The 21,009-nt window shown below is 42.5% G+C and overlaps 1 protein-coding gene across 6 annotated transcripts in view; it reads right to left on the reverse strand.

Annotated features, from left to right (window-relative positions):
• LOC118368159 (sprouty-related, EVH1 domain-containing protein 1-like) overlaps nucleotides 1-19,581 on the reverse strand; it is a 76,828-nt gene extending 57,247 nt beyond the window's left edge. Inside the window, exons 1-3 of one of the 6 annotated variants that reach the window (XM_035751984.2) lie at nucleotides 19,348-19,577; nucleotides 19,066-19,127; nucleotides 18,785-18,836 (exon numbers count right to left, since the gene is read on the reverse strand). In XM_035751984.2, the coding sequence (XP_035607877.1) occupies nucleotides 18,785-18,813 (29 nt within the window). In that variant the 5' untranslated portion in view covers nucleotides 18,814-18,836; nucleotides 19,066-19,127; nucleotides 19,348-19,577. Of the gene's footprint in view, nucleotides 1-17,349; nucleotides 17,428-18,784 lie in introns of all 6 variants that reach the window. The other 5 variants (XM_035751985.2, XM_052496710.1, XM_052496709.1 and 2 more) reach the window with 5 other exon arrangements.
• Nucleotides 19,582-21,009: the final 1,428 nt, after the last annotated feature.

Below are 21,009 nucleotides of genomic sequence, written 5' to 3' on the forward strand. Positions count from 1 at the left end.
GTCTGTATAGCCTTCTCCAACTGAAGAATAACAGTATGCATCTTCTAGTTATCTATTGATTGGACAGGCACCTGTCAGTCACAAAGCAAGGAAAACACTTCTGGTTTTGTCAGTCTGCAGTCTGTCCAGCCTCTCGGCAATCTGTGTTACTTGTGTATGCTGTGGTTGGTTGCAGTCAACCGAGGAGCGAGAGCATGATGAGCATGATGAGTCTAATGCGAGTGAATTTTCACTTCCCATGTAGTGGTAAGGATGAGTTGAAACCTATTTAAAAGCGTAATATAAGGTCACAGTTATGAAAACTTAGGACACTAAAGAGGCCTTTCTACTGACTCTGAAAAACACCAAAAGGAAGATGCCCAGGGTCCTGCTCATCTGCGTGAACTCTGCCTTCGGCATGCTGCAAGGAGGCATGAGGACTGCAGATGTGGCCAGGGCAATAAATTGCAATGTCTGTACTGTGACAGGACGGACAGCTGATCGTCCTCGGTGACAGGACGGGCAGCTGATCGTCCTCGCAGTGGCAGACCAAGTGTAACAACACCTGCACAGGATCGGTACATCCGAACATCTCACCTGTGGGACAGGTACAGGATGGCAACAACAACTGCCTGAGTTACACCAGGAACGCACAATCACTCCATCAGTGCTCAGAATGTCTGGGCTTGTAGGCGTGTTGTAAGGCAGGTCCTCACCAGACACAACCCGGCAACAGTGTCACCTATGGGAACAAACCCACCGTCACTGTACCAGACAGGACTGGCAAAAAGTGCTGTTCACTGACGAGTCGCGGTTTTGTCTCACCAGCGGTGATGGTCGGATTCGCGTTTATCGTCGAAGGAATGAGCGTTACATCGAGGCCTGAACTCTGGAGCGGGATGGTCTGGGGCGGTGTGTCACAGCATCATCAGACTGAGCATGTTGTCATACAGGGAAGACTTCCTCCTCCCTCATGTGGTGCGCTTCCTGCAGGCTTTAACTTCCAAGATGGCGTAGCAGTAAGTCGTCCTGTCGTGTCATGTCCCATGTATATATAGTTTCTTTTTCGTTTTTTACATATTTTTCTTTGCATATCTCTTTAAAAACATTTTGCTAAACATAAGCTTCCAAATACTCTCCTGCAACCCGCCTCACCCAATGTAGCTATTTTTCCTAAAGTATTTATATTTACTTCGGAACCGGAACCCCTCAACTGAAGCTAGCCAGCTAACCACCAGCTATGCTAGCGGTCTTCAGCTAACCGGTCATCAGCTAACCTTCAGCCCGGAAAGCTCTCGCCAGTTCGGACAACGCGACTCTAACCAGGGCATAACGGACCTATTTATTTTTCACCCCCGGATTCATCCCCGGATTCCCACCGCAAACGGAACATTTTTTTTCAGCTGGATCTTCACAATTAGCTAGCGTTTCCACCCACTTAGCTTGAAGCTGGCCCGGCCAGAGCACCTGTAGCATACTCCTGGGCTACAAACAATACCAGGGCCCACGACCGGTCTATCGATGTCACCGCATGAAGAGGAATAAACAGACTCACCCCATCGCGACGTCCCCTAAAGGGTAACTCTCTAGCCCTCGCTATCTCCCTGCTTGCTAATTCGGCCTGCTAACTGCTAGCTTGTCGAGCTCCGGTCCGCTAACTGCTACCTTGTCTAGCCCGGGGCTAAGAACTGTTAGCTTGTTAGCACAGGCCTGCTAACCGTCTGAATCGCCGCGTCCCAAACACTCACTAGACCCATATTTACTCTCTCTTTTCGATTTTTAATTTGTTTATACCTTCCGGAAACCTGCCTCACCCAATGTGATACGGAATCGCTATTATTTTAAAATTTTTAGAACACACTCCAGACGCTAACCAGCTAACTAGCTACAAGCTATTTAGTCATTGTTAGTTTTTTTTTTTTTACCTGGATAACACTCGCCAGTCCAGCTTCCCTGCCCATCCACCGCTGCCCCCTGGACACTGATCTCTTGGCTACATAGCTGATGCACGCTGGACTGTCCATTAATCACGGTACTCCATTCTGCTTGTTTGTTTTATCTGTCGGCCCCGTTGCCTAGTCAACGCTATTTTACCTGCTGTTTGTTGTGCTAGCTGATTAGCTGTTGTTGTCTCACCTACTGTTTTAGCTAGCTTTCCCAATTCAACACCTGTGATTACTGTATGCCTCGCTGTATGTCTCTCTCAAATGTCAATATGCATTGTATACTGTTGCTCAGGTTAGTTATCATTGTTTTAGTTCACAATGGAGCCCCTAGTTCCACTCCTCATACCCCTGATACCTCCTTTGTCCCACCTCCCACACATGCGGTGACCTCACCCATTACAACCAGCATGTCCAGAGATACAACCCCTCATCATCACCCAGTGCCTGGGCTTACCTCCGCTGTACCCGCACCCCACCATACCATACCCCTGTCTGCGCATTATGCCCCGAATATATTCTACCATGCCCAGAAACCTGCTCCTCTTATTCTCTGTCCCCAACGCTCTAGGCGACCAGTTTTGATAGCCTTTAGCCGCACCCTCATACTACTCCTTCTCTGTTCCGCAGGTGATGTGGAGGTAAACCCAGGCCCTGCATATCCCCAGGCACCCTCATTTGTTGACTTCTGTGATCGAAAAAGCCTTGGTTTCGTGCATGTCAACATCAGAAGCCTCCTCCCTAAGTTTGTTTTACTCACTGCTTTAGCACACTCTGCTAACCCTGATGTCCTTGCCATGTCTGAATCCTGGCTCAGGAAGGCCACCAAAAATTAAGAGATTTCCATACCCAACTATAACATCTTCCGTCAAGATAGAACTGCCAAAGGGGGAGGAGTTGCAGTCTACTGCAGAGATAGCCTGCAAACAGTAGCCTGCAACAGTTCGAACTACTAATTTTGAAAATTACTCTCTCCAGAAATAAGTCTCTCACTGTTGCCGCCTGCTACCGACTCCCCTCAGCTCCCAGCTGTGCCCTGGACACCATTTGTGAATTGATTGCCCCCCATCTAGCTTCAGAGTTTGTTCTGTTAGGTGACCTAAACTGGGATATGCTTAACACCCCGGCAGTCCTACAATCTAAGCTAGATGCCCTCAATCTCACACAAATCATCAAGGAACCCACCAGGTACAACCCTAACTCTGTAAGCAAGGGCACCCTCATAGACGTCATCCTGACCAACTGGCCCTCCAAATACACCTCCGCTGTCTTCAACCAGGATCTCAGCGATCACTGCCTCATTGCCTATATCCGCCACGGAGCCGCAGTCAAACGACTACCCCTCATCACTGTCAAACGCCCCCTAAAACACTTCTGTGAGCAGGCCTTTCTAATCGACCTGGCCCGGGTATCCTGGAAGGACATTGACCTAATCCCGTCAGTTGAGGATGCCTGGTCATTCTTTAAAAGTAACTTCCTCACCATTTTAGATAAGCATGCTCCGTTCAAAAAATGCAGAACTAAGAACAGATACAGCCCATGGTTCACTCCAGACCTGACTGCCCCCGACCAGCACAAAAACATCCTGTGGCGGACTGCAATAGCATCGAATAGTCCCCGTGATATGCAACTGTTCAGGGAAGTCAGGAACCAATACACGCAGTCAGTCAGGAAAGCTAAGGCCAGCTTCTTCAGGCAGAAGTTTGCATGCTGCAGCTCCAACACCAAAAAGTTCTGGGACACTGAAGTCCATGAGGAACAAGAGCACCTCCTCCCAGCTGCCCACTGCACTGAGGCTAGGTAACGCTGTCACCATCGATAAATCCATGATTATCGAAAACTTCAATAAGCATTTCTCAACGGCTGGCCATGCCTTCCGCCTGGCTACTCTAACCTCGGCCAACAGCTCCGCCCCCCCCCGCAGCTCCTCGCCCAAGGTTCTCCTTTACCCAGGTTCTCCTTTACCCAAATCCAGATAGCAGATGTTCTGAAAGAGCTGCAAAACCTGGACCCGTACAAATCAGCTGGGCTTGACAATCTGGACCCTCTATTTCTGAAACTATCCGCCGCCATTGTTGCAACCCCCATTACCAGCATGTTCAACCTCTCATATCGTCTGAGATCCCCAAGGATTGGAAAGCTGCCGCAGTCATCCCCCTCTTCAAAGGGGGAGACACCCTGGACCCAAACTGTTACAGACCAATATCCATCCTGCCCTGCCTATCTAAGGACTTCGAAAGCCAAGTCAACAAACAGGTCACTGACCATCTCGAATCCCACCGTACCTTCTCCGCTGTGCAATCAGGTTTCCGAGCCGGTCACGGGTGCACCTCAGCCACACTCAAGGTACTAAACGATATCATAACCGCCATCGATAAAAGACAGTACTGTGCAGCCGTCTTCATCGACCTTGCCAAGGCTTTCGACTCTGTCAATCACCATATTCTTATCGGCAGACTCAGTAGCCTCGGTTTTTCGGATGACTGCCTTGCCTGGTTCACCAATTACTTTGCAGACAGAGTTCAGTGTGTCAAATCGGAGGGCATGCTGTCCGGTCCTCTGGCAGTCTCTATGGGGTGCCACAGGGTTAAATTCTCGGGCCGACTCTTTTCTCTGTATATATCAATGATGTTGCTCTTGCTGCGGGCGATTCCCTGATCCACCTCTACGCAGACGACACCATTCTATATACTTTCGGCCCGTCATTGGACACTGTGCTATCTAACCTCCAAACGAGCTTCAATGCCATACAACACTCCTTCCGTGGCCTCCAACTGCTCTTAAACGCTAGTAAAACCAAATGCATGCTTTTCAACCGATCGCTGCCTGCACCCGCATACTCGACTAGCATCACCACCCTGGATGGTTCCGACCTTGAATATGTGGACATCTATAAGTACCTAGGTGTCTGGCTAGACTGCAAACTCTCCTTCCAGACTCATATCAAATATCTCCAATCGAAAATCAAATCAAGAGTCGGCTTTCTATTCCGCAACAAAGCCTCCTTCACTCACGCGGCCAAGCTTACCCTAGTAAAACTGACTATCCTACCGATCCTCGACTTCGGCGATGTCCTCTACAAAATGGCTTCCAACACTCTACTCAGCAAACTGGATGCAGTCTATCACAGTGCCATCCGTTTTGTCATTAAAGTACCTTACACCACCCACCACTGCGACTTGTATGCTCTAGTCGGCTGGCCCTCGCTACATATTCGTCGCCAGACCCACTGGCTCCAGGTCATCTACAAGTCCATGCTAGGTAAAGCTCCGCCTTATCTCAGTTCACTGGTCACGATGGCAACACCCATCCGTAGCACGCGCTCCAGCAGGTGTATCTCACTGATCATCCCTAAAGCCAACACCTCATTTGGCCGCCTTTCGTTCCAGTACTCTGCTGCCTGTGACTGGAACGAACTGCAAAAATCGCTGAAGCTGGAGACTTTTATCTCCCTCACCAACTTCAAACATCAGCTATCTGAGCAGCTAACCGATCACTGCAGCTGTACATAGTCTATTGGTAAATAGCCCACCCATTTTCACCTACCTCATTCCCATACTGTTTTTATTTATTTACTTTTCTGCTCTTTTGCACACCAATATCTCTACCTGTACATGACCATCTGATCATTTATCACTCCAGTGTTAATCTGCAAAATTGTAATTATTTGCCTACCTCCTCATGCATTTTGCACACATTGTATATAGACTCCCCTTTTTTTCTACTGTGTTATTGACTTGTTAATTGTTTACTCCATGTGTAACTCTGTGTTGTCTGCTCACACTGCTATGCTTTATCTTGGCCAGGTCGCAGTTGCAAATGAGAACTTGTTCTCAACTAGCCTACCTGGTTAAATAAAGGTGAAATAAAAAATGTATTAAAAAAAAGGCTCATCCTGACATGACCCTCCAGCATGACAATGCCACCAGCCATACTGCTCGTTCTATGTGTGATTTCCTGCAAGACAGGAATGTCAGTGTTCTGCCATGGCCAGAGAAAAACCCCGATCTCAATCCCATTGAGCACGTCTGGGACCTGTTGGATCGGAGGGTGACGGCTCAGGACATTCCCCCCCAGAAATGTTCGGGAACTTGCAGGTGCTTCTCACAGCAAGAACTGGCAAATCTGGTGCAGTCAATGAGGAGATGCACTGCAGTACTTAATGCAGCTGGTGGTCACACCAGATACGGACTTTGATTTAACCCCCTCCTTTGTTCAGGGACACATTCAATTTCTGTTAGTCACATGTCTGTGGAACTTGTTCAGTTTGTGTCTCAGTTGTTGAATCTTGTTATGTTCATACAAATATTTACACATGCTAAGTTTGCTGAAAATCATCGCAGTTGACAGTGAGAGGACTTTTATTTTTTATGCTGAGCTTATAATTATTGTTTTGTGGCACCTATACAGCCAGCCATGTATTTGGAGAACATGGGCTATTTACTGCGCATCGATTGATGACAGAACAGCTTGTGTCGACTAGCATATAAAAAGGTGTTGAAATGACTAAATAAAGTAAATCTACAATATTTCTTTGCTATTCATAAATCATACAACATAGTCATGTCTATGGTATCGTATTGGGACAAGTAAACCAAAAGATCTGGTTAATATTTTCCAATAATTTGAAGCCCTTGACTGCTAAAGTGACATGTCAGTGTAGCCTAGTGGTGGGTTGGGTTGTTCAAACCATTTTTTTACTTATCTGTTAGCTCTCTCACTCGATTCAGGTTCCGTTGAACTAGCTGTTAATTTGGTTCCCTAATTTGCATACTGGTAGGGTACTACGGCTTTTGGTGATTATCTGCAGATCAATTATGAAACCACTTGTTGAAGATGTTGAATCTCCACTGCAGGAACCATAGGTAGTGGAGAGAGAGCCTCATTCTGGTAGATAATAAGATAAAAGAGGACAGATTGAAGGTTATAAAAGCTAATGTCACGAAACACTACATGATCAACAGTATCTTGACAAAACATTTCTGTATGGACCTTGCTTTTTGGCTTAGCCCGGACCAAATTTTACATTTGGCACTATGCATTGGGGCAGGTACTGTTCTCCTGGCATCCGCCGAATTTGACAAATTGACTTGTTGGAAAGGTGGTATCCTATGACGGTGCCACATTGAAAGTCACTGAGCTCTTCAGTAAGGCCATTCTAATGCCTGTTTGTCTATGTAAATTGCATGGCTGTGTGCTCGATTTTATACACCTGTCAGCAATGGGTGTGTCTGAAATAGCCAAATCCTCTACTTTGGAGGAGTGTCCACATACTTTTGTATATATAGTGTACTTATGTCACTGTTAAAGATATTGAGATTGGCCTACTGACTTGATTAGTGTCAACAATGGAGTAGTCAACTGCTTCTTTCTGTGTAGCAAAGCCCATGTTTAACACCTGCTTCATTCTTGAAAACATTCTTGTAGGTCTATTCACGGGCGCCTGACTTTGTGCACCCCCACTTTTATACAATTTGGCGGGGGGCTGGGGGTACTCCCCATAAATGTTTTGTTTTAACCATTTTCCTTGATTTCTATATTGTTTCTCAACAGGGAATCCATGTTTACTTTACAGAGCATTTTTCATTAGGTTAATTAAGAAAATAAACCAAACTGAAAGAGTAGACTAGTTTTAGTTTGTCACGATATGTTAGATTGAAAAGGGTAGACTAGAATACTAATCTACCGCCTTCCCTCAAAGTCCCACCCACAGTGATTGATTGACTCATTCTGGAATAGTTTTTTTCCTAAGGGTGCATGCCTCCCGGACCCCCACCGCCCAGAACTACCTGGCTGGCTGGTTACTTTTTCTATTTGGCTGGCAACTCCATGTACTTGCGGAAAACACTGCTAAACCAGCTCAACTTCCACAAACTAGACTATACATTACACACACCACCACAGTACACACACCACCACAGTACACACACCACCACAGTACAAGCCACCCAAACACACAGCAGGAACAGCAACATAAAGGGCTGTAGGCTAGGACTGTACTTGAGAGCACGTGCTGGCCAGGCCTGCGCCCAGAGGGCCTGGCTGCTTCAGTGTGTGGTGGCGAAGGGGGATCCTGGGACAACCATTTCCTGGCCTAACAAAGTGGCCGTTTGTCTGTGGCCCTGGACCGTGGCTCACAGAGCTACAGCATGCCATCATGCTCTGCTTCTGCCTCAGCCCCTGGGCTTCCCAGCCCCTGGGGGGACAGGAGGAGGAGGCCTGAAAGAAAGACAGGAGTGGGACGATGTGGCCTGAGCCCTGGGAGATCGCCAAGTCACCCTCGCCTCCTTCCCATCCGCCCTCCCTCCCTCCCCTCACCCTCCACGGCTGCCTCTCTACACAATGGCTGCTTCTCTGCTGAAATTTCACGTTATTGGATCCCAGGCCTGGAGTTTTGTGCTCTCACAATGTCCAGGCAATGGAGCATGCTGCAGGAGAGACACACTCTGCAAGCTAAAGGCTGAAAAACCATTCCTCTTTTCATTAGCATTAGAAAAGGGGAGAGACATCACCACCACTCCCCCTTGTACCTAAAGGGGAGGCAGGCCGTCAAGCCCCAGCAGCCCACTTTGGGATTAAGATTCAGAGTCACTCGGAAAATAAACACAAGCTACTTATCCCAATCTGATTCTTTAGATTATCCTCCCGCAGAGTGGGAAAGGAACCGCAAGCAGAGGAGAGAAAACATTTAGAGAACTTATTTTTTTCACTAGCATGGACTCGTTTTTTTTATGTCTGAATCATCTGGATACCTTCTTCCATGCAAACTGAGCAACTGCATCAAGGACAAACATACTCTAACACACACATATCTTCACGTTTCCAAAAGGACATTGGCTACTGTTTAAATGTTTTACAAATACACAACAGGCATGTAGACCCAAAACAAAACACCAACACAACCCTTTGGATGCCGGACAAAATGACAGAACCCAACTATGGAATTTAACTATTTTAGTCATTTAGCAGACGCCCTTATCGAGAGCGACTTAAGTCCATAGTTTCATTCTGGTCCCCCGTGGGAATCGAACCCACAACCCTGGCGTTGCAAGTGCCATGCTCTAAAGGGTTCTATGTACAGCAAGTATTAGGGTAGTTAACGATGAACCTAGCTATCCTGAAATTCAACATGCCTTCCGTACAAGAGCAAATCTACCCAACAAGATGGCTATAAATAGGCTACATATCCTAGCCTATATAGAAGTGTAACAAAAAAATTACTCGCATTACAGGATAAAACAAAACCTGGTTAGTTGAGGTAGTTATCTTAAAATTGTGATATAATCCAACTGAACAAAAATATAAATGCAACATGTAAAGTGTTGGTCCCATGCTTCATGAGCTGAAATAAAAGATCCCATACACACAAAATACCTCAAATGTTGTGCACAAATTTCCTCACATCCCTTTTACTGAGCATTTCACCTTTGCCAAGATAATCCATCCACCTGACAGGTGTGGCATATCAAGGTGATTAAACAGCATGATCATTACCCAGGTTCACCTTGTGCTGGGGACAATAAAAAATGCCACTCTAAAATGTGCAATTTTGTCACACAACACAATGCCACAGATGTCTCAAGTTGAGGGAGCATGCAATTGGCATGCCGACTGCTTGAATGTCCACCAGAGCTGTTGCCAGAGAATAGAATGTTAATTTCTCTACTATAAGATGCTTCCAATGCTGTTTTGGAGAATTTGGCAATATGTCCAAATTGGCCTCACAACCGCACTCCACGTTTAACCACGCCAGCCCAGGCTCTCCACATCCGGCTTCTTCACCTGCAGGATCTTCCGAGACTAGCCACCTGACAGCTGATGAAGCTGTAGGTTTGCACCACAAAAGATTTAGTCAGAAACAGTCTCAGGTAAGCGCATCTGCCCGCTTCTCGTCCTCACCAGGGTCTTGACCTGACTGCAGTTTGGCGTCGTAACGGACTTCTGTGTTATTGTCTGACTCCTGTAATTTGAGTTTGCAAATGGGAAAATAAACCCTTTTAAAATGGTCTGCACATACGTGTGAATTGGTGTATCATTTTGTATTATTGAAGTACTGTAGGTCTAACGGTTAAGATGAGAAGATGCTCGCATAGCATTCTGTGAAATTTAAAATACTAGAGGTGGGCAGAGAACATATTGTCGCTGAAGCCACGGCAAGTGTAGCTAATGTGAACACCGGTGCTGGTAACAAGTCTAGTAAATCTGAACGGGCACTAAAGCACCATGTCAAGCTACTCCAGCAATGTTTCTGTAACAATGATTTTATGCCTCACACCAATGCTAACCAACCTCATTACACATTTGGGCCTGTAACACCAACGACAATGTTCTGGGTACCCCAGCACCAGTGTACTGAAATAAATCAAAACAATCCCATATGTGTATCAAAAGCCCCAAAACATCAAAGCACAACATATTGAGATGATCATAATTAAAACAGCAAGCATTTGGCAAATTAAAACCTTGCACTCACCATTACAGAAAAAGAGGAATGGCTAATTTGGACTGCTACGGCGTCGACGGGCGGCTTTGATGTGAAAGTAGTCTTTGGAGAACCTGCTTCTAATTGCAGTAGTAACTGCAGAATCTCAGATTTAAGACTGGGGAGTGCTAGGAACGGGTACTAGGACAAGGCTGAGAAGAAGCAAGACCTCATTACAAGGAATGCACCATGCTGTAAAGAAGCCATCATCCATCCACCATGGTTGTTAACAATCACAGAAATGGCACATTAGTATGCTGTAAACTATCCCTGTAATCCACACTGTTGTTAAAGCATCACAACCACAGCATAATATTTAAAAATATTCACATTGTGGCGAGTTGTAAAGAAACCATCAAACGAGACTACTGTACTGCCCTTTACAATCTAGCACGCTGTAAAGAACTGCGTTGAAAAATGTTCTAGCTAGAAGACCTTGTGAGAAACACTTCACACGTGTAGGCTACACATTGGAGAAGTGGCTTCTCATAGAAAGTCAGGTTCAATTTCTAAAAATGGCTAATAAGATGAGCAGATGAGCATCAATTTCCCTATAATAGGCTACATACACGGTCAAACGTTTGGTTCATAAAATATTACTTCTATAAAATTAAGTTGTTTGCTTCAATCCCCTCATCTAGCCTATAGCTACTTGTATTTTTAAACTAGAAAAGCATGTACACATGCAAATACACTCACAGGCCCCAACTCCTTCCTGTTTTCAAAGAGCTTGGAAACTCAATCAAAAGACAAGGTTTTGGATTTACATCTGTGCCCTTTTATGTCAGTGGTCTTGCAGGAAAGAACCATCTTACCTCAGCTGCAGCAGCTCCCAGCAAAGCCTTCATGCAGCAGCAGCAGCACAACTGAAAACAATACCTAAAATTCAGACGTTTTACTGCTCAAAGAATTTCGTAGAAGCATTGCGATATGGCCAAGGCACACCAGAGAGCTCCTTGAAAAAAAGACCTCACTATATATCTGACAAAAAGAAACGGGGGGATGTTTTAGCCTGGTCTAATACGACACAGCCTAGCATTTTCAAAAGGTCAATGGGCATTGCCTACACATGATCATTTTGTCTTGATTGGTGAGACAGCCAACTAAAATGGGTACAGTGCTATTTTAAAGAATGAAATATTACTATCCAAATACACTAATGATATTTACTAGTTCAGGTCCGCTCCTAAAATACTTAAGAGGAAATGAGAATTACAATAGGGAAGTTGCTTGGGTTTAAAATACACAGAATCGTAACTCTGGCCATGGGACGAGAAGAGCCAGAACAGACTACATTCATACTGTACAGGGCCTGCTCAGTTACACAGTAACACACTGTCAGTAACAAATCATCCCATTCATCCAGAAAGGTTTATAGAAGTATTGTCATGCAAACAATACCACACCATGTAACAGAAAAGCAGACTATAAATAGCCTGTACACGGGGTAATTTCACAGATTAAACAACTGCACATCCTCCATTACGCTTGGTACATGTAAAATCCCATAGAGAATAACAAAATGCTGATGTGTGCATTAAACATTTTATACAGTCTGACCTAAACTATTTGCAGGACAGACATCCCAGCTCATAAAGTTATACTAGTAACTCAAAAAAGCTACTCAGTTTGCTGCAAGCACAAGACAAATATTAGACAGATCCAAGAGGGGATTCTCTGCTGTTACCAAACAAGGATTTATTTCGGAAGAAGCTAACCACTTAGCTAACTAGCTACTAAATTAGCAAACCAAATCCACAACTGCAGAGCATTTAGAACATTTTAGACATCCTTAGCATGCTAGTACTGGAAGCCTATGGGCAACGCCAGTAGGCATGAAACTCCGTTCATACTGGACAGAGACATAAAAAAAATGGTATCCACAAGTTCATCTTACTCTGGGGAAGTAGATAAAGGGCATCATAGCCAAAATCCCAAAGTGTCCCTATAATAGTTAAGTTATCTAGCTGGCAAACATTTAGTTGTGAATTCCATAGGGTAACTAGATCACCTGCCTCGTGCTGCACAACAGTGAGTGACTCACAAGGCTACGGTCTCTTATAGTTGTGTGCTTGTAAACAAACACCATATCACTGGGGACTACTGGTAAACTTTATAATGAAACATTTTGTGACAGGTGAAATGAAAAAATGCATTCGTCTTTATCTCTTAACATATTGCACCGGTTGACTGCAGGCATTTACTTAAAAAGTAGATTCAAATATTAAAATGTATTTAAACAACTTCAAAATAAATAGTTAACGATAGAGAAACTATCCCGTGGCCATTTTCGAATACCCCGGTATATGGCATACTGCCCAAGCCTACGGCGTTCTTCTATCTGCTCCTCTGATGAAGAGGTAGAATAAGGATCGGACCAAAATGCAGCGTGATGATGATTCATGATAGATTTTAATATAAGAAAAACTAAACATACAGAAACTACAAAATAAACTAAATGAAATAAAAACCGAAACAGCCCTATCTGGTGCAAACACAAAGACAGGAAGAATCACCCACCAAAACACTCACAGAATATGGCTGCCTAAATATGGCTCCCAATCAGAGACAACGATAATCACCTGACTCTGATTGAGAACCGCCTCAGGCAGCCATAGACTAATTAGACACCCCGCAAAACCCCAAGACAAAAACCACAATAACCCATGTCACACCCTGGCCTGACCAAATAAAGAAAGAAAACACAAAATACTAAGACCAAGGCGTGACAGCCACAGCTAATTATCATATGTTAAGAATAGGTAAAGAACAAAAGGAGAAATGATGATGTTGCGGCAGGAAAAATAATTTCTGACATTTGGCAAAAGATATGATCGTTTGACAACCTACTAGGCCAGCCTGCTGATATAGTTAGAAAAGAACAACGCGCTCTGACCCAATCCAAAGTCAGGATGTTAGCCTATGTAAGACCAAAACTTCCTTCGTACATTTTAGTTGCACAAATGACAAGTTCCAATTCAATCAATACAGAGCAGTGGCCAGAAACTATCGAAAGGCTAATTCCCCAAAATAATACAGAAGCAAAACTACAGACAACTCTGAGGACCTCTAAATCCTTTGACTACCCACTTCACACTAGGCTTGGGCGGAACACCGTATATGCCGTATACCGGGGTATTTAGGAAATGCCACAAGATGGTTTTCCAATAACATCAAAACTATTTGTAGTTTCCATAAATTGGAAAATTGGTTGCTACTTTGGAAGTTAATACCAGCAGTCAACTTGTGCAATACATTGAGAGATTAAGCATATTGCTTTCTTCCCTTCAGTCACATTATGAAGCTTACCCTAGTTCCCCAAAACAGTTGAGCCAGACACGTGTTCGTTGTAAAGAGCACAACGGGAGAAAGCATTCTATGTACATAAAATACAAAAGTTGTATATAGAGTACAAGTCAGAAGTTTGGACACCTAATCATTCAAGGGTCTTTATTTTGACTATTTTCTACATTGTAGAATAAAATACATCAAAACAACGAAATAACAAATATGGAATCATGTTGAACCAAAAAAGTGTTACAAAACAAAATATATTTTATATTCTTCAAAAGTAGCCACCCTTTGCCTTGATGACAGCTTTCCACATGCTTGTCATTCTCTCAACCAGTTTCATGAGGAATGCTTTTCCAACAATCTTGAAGGAGTTCCCACATATGCTGAGCAGTTGTTGGCTACTTTTCAATCACTCTGGGGTCCAACTCATCCCAAACCATTTCAAATTTGTTGAGGTTGGGTCATTGTGCATGCCAGGTCATCTGATGCAGCTCTCCATCTCTCCTTGTTCAAATAGCCCTTACACAGCCTGGAGATGTGTTGGGTCATTGTCCTGATGAAAAACAAATGATAATCTCACTAAGTGCCAACCAGATGGGATGGAGTATCGCCACTGAATGCTGTGGTAGCCAGGCATTGAATTCTAAATAAAAGCAACAGTTTTACAGTCAAAGCACTCCCAAACCATCACACCTCCTCCTCCATGCTTCACGGTGGGAACCACACGTGCAGATATCATCCGTTCACCTACTCTGCGTCTAACAAAGACACGGCGGTTGGAACCAAAAATCTTAAATTTGGACTCATCAGACCAAAGGACAAATTTCCACCGGTCTAATGTACATTGCCTGTGTTTCTTGGCCCAAGCAAGTCTCTTCTTCTCATTGGTGTCCTTTAGTAGTGGTTTCTTTAGAGCTATTTTCTATATAACACCCCTACCTTATTACAACAAAACTGATTGGCTCAAAAGCATTAAGGAAAGAAATTCCACAAACTTTTAACAAGGCACTCCTGTTAATTGAAATGCATCCCAGGTGACTACCTCATGAAGCTGGTTGAGAGAATGCCAAAGTGTTCAAAGCTGTCAAGGCGAAGGGTGGCTACATTGAAGAATCTCAAATATATTTTGATAGAACACTTTTTCGGTTACTACATGATTCCATATATGTTATTTCATAGTTTTGATGTCTTCACTATTATTCTACAATGTAGAAAATAGTAAAAAATAAAGAAAAACCCTTGAATGAGTAGGTGTCCAACCTTTTGACTGGTACTGTATATCGGAATGTCTGTTGTGCGGTGCGGCACACGAGGCAATGAAGTAAATTACACTTGTACACAATTCACTACTACATTTTTGCCATCAGATATCTGATAACGTCTTTCTGCCGTGTTCGAGAAGTCAAAGTTCTGTACAGCTGCCTGTGCTTCCTACTAGCGTTTTTCCCCCCTTCCTACGTTCTTCTGTCTTCTGCTCAGTGCTCTTCCTTCAGAAAAGCATGCATCACAACTTTGTTCATTCGCACAACTTCTCTCATTCACTTGTAAAATGTCCACACTCACTGTAAATGACATTCGGTAGCTACTCGCTATGCTTGTATAACTTTATGAGCTGGATTTGCTCATCTTTTCAATTAGTTTGTTAGTTTTCGCTCGTTAGAATTTAGCTAAAGGCATTTTAGCAATGTAACAGACACTCTTATCTGGAGCGACTTACTTTTTTGTAGAGGTTCAATGGGCACTTTTAGCACCCCCTTGTGTGCTATACCAGTAATACCGTAAATCCCAGGATGGTGTGAAAATCTGGAAAATCTGGATACCGCCCAAGCCTACACACCAATTGGTATTTGAAACTCAGGCCTAGGAGGAGTGTGTAAGCCATAAGCCCAACAATAACCGCTAGGCTACCCGCCGCCCTAAAACACTGGCTGCCCACTGATGTGGGGGTAAAACACTGGCTGCCCACTGCCCACTGATGTGGGGGTAAGTCTTGATGGAAAAGCACCACTTGTGTTATGTAGGCTATTCATTTCCCCCCATTAGACTGCATCACCCGAAACACTAGCCTAAAGAGATTAACAAAACGTAGCCTACTAAACATTATTTCAGAGTTCCACAGCACATAACTTGAGCAATTACCACCACCATAAACGACTAGCCAAACAGCTGAAGAAGCTATGCTAGGCACAATACTCACATTCAATCAGTTATTGTTTGAGGGAATTCTTTTGGGAGAAGCCTGTCAGAGGAATGGCGCGAGGGGCAGAACAGGCCCCCAGGTGATAAGATCGTGACAGCCCACATTGACAGAAATGCTGAGCTGTCAAATCAATCACACAGATAGGAAGAAGAGGAGTCCAAGAGAAATCACCTGACTGGCAAACTAGGCTAAACAGAAAACAGAACATCAATCCAAAACCATTAGGCTAACCCTACTTATTTATTAATGACCTTACCAATGCCAGACATAAAATATGTCATTATTTCCCTGTGCTTCTTACTAGCACATTTTGTCCCTCCCCTCTGCTCCGTACACTTGCTGCTCTTCCTTCAGGAAAGCATGCATCACAACTTTATTCATTCATTTGCAGTTTCTCTCACCCACTTTCACTTGTAAAATGTCCACACTCACTGAAAATGACATTCGGTAGCTACTACCTATGCTTGTATAACTTTATCAGCTGAATTTGCCATTCTTTGCAATTTGTTTGTATTTGTATTTAGCTAACAGCATGTCTGATTTTGCTATTTCGTTATCATTTTGGGCTTTATTAGCCCACCCTTGTTTACTATGCATGTCATAGCTCAAATCCCTGGATGGCAGAAGAACCTTATTAAAGACTACTTCTAAGCTCCCTCGTAAGGATATGTCTCCTATAGTCCAAGACAGACACACCCTGGTTCTTCTACTTTCTCTGTGTGATTATTTTTGGAGGACTACGCTACCTTCTTCGACCACACACACACAGTAGGCCATGTTAGGCCTAGCCCTTCCTCTTTTCAGTGTATCATGCAGACTGGATATTTAACATGGTGGTATGCATTTCACGTTCACAGCAAAAAATCTTTTAATAACCTGTACGAGTGGATCTTTGCGTGTGAGTGAGTAGCATACACATTCAACCACATTTTATTCATCACACAGCTTTATGATAATTTGATGAAGCAACAAGCTGTAATGAATGATATATTACTATGCTTGTGATGCAAACAGAGAAGTGTCCAGAAACTCCCAACAAGACGACAATGTAACCTACTGAGCATCCCATTGTATTCACACACGACTCACAACAATAAGTAATATATATATATATATATATATATATATATATATATATAAGTGTGTAGTTTAATGATTGTCCTTGGCTACTCATTGACATGGTTAACTTTAATGCTGTTGTGAGGAGAAACTGGAAGATACACATTGCAATGGCTCTGTCATATGCTTTACAAGTACAAAACCTGATAAAACTTAGTATTTGATACAATAGTGTAGCTCAAATGTGTCAAAATGGCATCCAGTGACATTAAAAACATATTGCTTTTTTGTGTGTTCTTTGTCATCAGAGGCGTACATTATGTACAACAGCTGCTGGACTGAACGTAAATTCCAGCCAGCATGAATATAAAAATGGATCAGGTGGGGCTTACTGTTCTTTTCCCACCATCTTCCTTGATCTTCAATTGCATCATATGTTGGCCATCTTATGTGTTGTGCTGCTGCAGTCACTAGGAAGAACAAACGCAAAGCACCATACATCATGGTCCTTGCTTATGTAATATATTGAATATGAAACAACAATATGCCTACATTGCCTAGTTCAAGGACAGAGTTATTTTCCCCCCACTTTAAATCAATCAACCTGTTGTGTACGAGCATGGGTGTCTTTCAGACACATAAACGATGGAAATGTCAGCATAGGAACAGATTTCAACCATCTAGAATAAATAAAAAAATATGGATGCCAGTTGAGAGCATCAGAAGAATGCGATAAGAGCAAATCATCCTTGCATGATTTATTTGTTTTCAAATGAATGGATGTCTGTCATGTCTACATCCAGATTAAGCTCATCCCAAATCATTGTGTGATCGCCAGTGAGTTGCGAGACACTGTACTGTACAGCCTACTGTGAATGGGCACCCAGGTACTCTTTATGAATGGAAGGGGTCACGTGATCGCAGCACCTCCCGAGCAGATATTTCTCACTGACTGTCAACAAGCAACGCAAGAGATCAAAAAACAATACGGATTTACAGCGACACAAAGGACCATATGTCAATTCACATAAATGTTGCTTTCCGGGCGTAGCCCAGTCACATTTGGAAAGCAAATCGTCCATTTAAAAAAAAAATTATGAATGGAGATTGTGATATGCAAATGAGTGCTATTGAGAAAAAAATATGGCGTCTTCTACTTTTGCAGCAACCAGTTTACAGCCACATTTCCATTGAAAAAAATAAAAATATCCGAGAGAATATACATTTTTAAAACCTCTACATTAACTAACAGAGTAACCTGCTATCAAATGTCAAGAAAACACTATTGTATAATATTGATTCTTATGACAATATAATTTTAGAGTAGGTACAGTAAGCATATAAATCTTAAATCATACGCTTAAACACAACAACATCTAGCCACAGTGATTGTAATAAATTACGATTTAGTCACACATACAATCTGAAATATCAATAGATATTATCCAATTGCAGCCCAATCATAAGGTATTTTTCAAAGACAGTCTTGATGAAACAACTATCATATATATATTGCATCCATTTTCTATACAGTCGTCAAAAGTACATTTAGCATCTGCCGTTGCAGACGGTTTTATTTCTATTGCATCAAGTCCCAAAACACGTTGTTGTGATCATGGAAAACAAACCAAACAAAATAAATGGATGTATATGTATTACTTCAATAGTAACCTCGTTAAAATATGAGTTCTCAAAATTGTATTTGTAGAACCAAGGATCATGTGGAACAGATAAATTTAGAATCGTGCAAATCGTTGCAGTGACGATTCGATACATGAAGGCAGAATTATCATCGCGTTCTAGAATGTGGGATAAAAATGTACTCACTCGTTTGGATTTGTTGAATCTTCGCTCATTTTTTCTCACGGGGATCCAAATCCTGGCAATAGCATCGAGGACGCAGTGACGGCGGGGAAATAAACCGCAAATATCACCATTTTCTTTCGCATAAAATCACTAGATATTGTATAAAAGTTAATTGTCTTACAATGGTGCATGCATAACTGAGCTCTTTTAGGAAAACCAAGTAGCCTAGCTAATTTTGTAACTCAATTGCGAGGAGTGACAACCGATTATTAATTTTATTTTCCCTGGAAGTAAAATCCAACCTCAACAAAATGCACATCTTCGTCATCCTCTTCGGTAAAACGAAATCCAATGCGTTCAGATGCTAAAAAGTGTACAAAATAAAACCGACATTTGGCACGTTATTAGTGGCTAGTTATCGAGCATTCCCCTCTCCAACTTCAGGTCCAGGACAACACTTAAAAAGCGCTGGTTGGTCCGTCAATGTGTCGGTGTACGTTGAATTATAGCCTCCACAGCTAGAAAAATGTACAACATAATTTATATTAAGAAATTGACATACAAAAGCAAATACAGTGAGTTACATTTTCCCGAAGAAGTTGTTGGACATCTGTTTTAATCGAACTCCATTTTCAACTCGAGCAATGAACATCGGAAAACTGGGCGGAAGCGTCGACCACCAATTCTACAATGAAATCCTTCCGCATGGCTGCAAAAAATACATATGATATGTCAAAGGATTCTCAACTATAAATTATATTGCTTACATCAACTCTAACCATGTGAGAAACATTTGATAAATTATGCCCGTGTCATTAGGCATATATTCGGATTATTTATATCCAAAATTGACCTAAAGTAGTCCCTGCACTTCCCAACAGAAGTTTCCCTTCAGTCACGGAGCGATACAGAAAAAAGGAAGCGTATGTGTGATAGCACGAAAAATAAAAGATAATCTGTGAGAAGGATTGTGTGTGTGATACCACCATCAATAAACTATCATGTGTAGATTATGTTGGTGTTGGTTGCATTTCGCGCCTTTGGCGTCACAGAAAACAACTGCTTTCATACTGGAAGACTAGTGCTATAAAATGGAGGAGATTGTATAGACATATGAGCCGAATACATGGGGCAGCACGTGGAATTACATCAGATTCCACTTCATGATTTCAAATAATAGAGAACGAAGGCTACAGCTGTATTCTTCAATCGTTTTCTCATTCATTGGCTGTAGGCTTGATCTCAAGAGTAGGTCTGAGGCCAGATATGTGAATGATGATGAATGTAATTTGTTTGGATTCCAGAAAATGATTGTTTCATGTTGACATCACCATGATGGAAAGTGTTAAAAATAATCCTGAAAAGTATATTGTATCTGCAGTGACTTTTTGATCCGGCCGGGTAAATGAGTAATCTTCAATATATTTGCTTCGGGACAGAATATCCGTTTTGACCGTCTTCTTGGATGCAAAAGGCGATACTAATAGACAACAATATATTATTATTAAATAATAATATTATTTATTTTTAAAATTACATTGCCCAGAAAGTGTAAGTAAACCTTTGAAAAACACAACCCACTCATGTTCACAGATCTTTAACTTTATTATGATTATTGTATTTTTCTAACTACATGTTTCTCCAAAAGATAGTGAATGTAGTATATCGTGCTATTATTACATTGGCATTCTGCAAACAACCATTGGACATTTTTATTTTGCGACATCCAGACAGCCAGAAAACAAAAGCAATACCAATTGACAATTTAACCCCAAATTCATATGATATGCATTAATCTTATTCACTCCTGTGAGATGTCATATGCCATGAGAAACCAATGGGGTGGTTATATGAGACTTTAACGCTATTGGATTTCTGGGCTGTCTGGAATAGCGAGAAATCGGGCCAAATGATTCTGCCCGGTTGTCATAGTGACAGTATGTTGTGTGAGAAGTTTCTTTGTATTTCACTGGCTCCCATACAGCTTGTTTTATACAGCTGATATTTAAGGCTGTGGCACAAACTGTAGTCGTCACGAGTTACCACAGCCACAAAGTCATACTTTTGGCTAAATCCCGCCTATTTCTACAATTTCTCTTCTTAAAGTTAGATTTTAAACCTAACCCTAAATTTAACCACACTGCTAACCTTATACCTGACATTAACCTTAGGACAACAACAAAAAATTACTGCTGATATTCTTAGAACAAAGTTATTTTAAATGTATTTACAAAAAAATCAATATG

The sequence above is a fragment of the Oncorhynchus keta genome, chromosome 35, assembly GCF_023373465.1.
Source record: "Oncorhynchus keta strain PuntledgeMale-10-30-2019 chromosome 35, Oket_V2, whole genome shotgun sequence".
NCBI classification, from domain to species: Eukaryota; Metazoa; Chordata; class Actinopteri; order Salmoniformes; family Salmonidae; genus Oncorhynchus; species Oncorhynchus keta.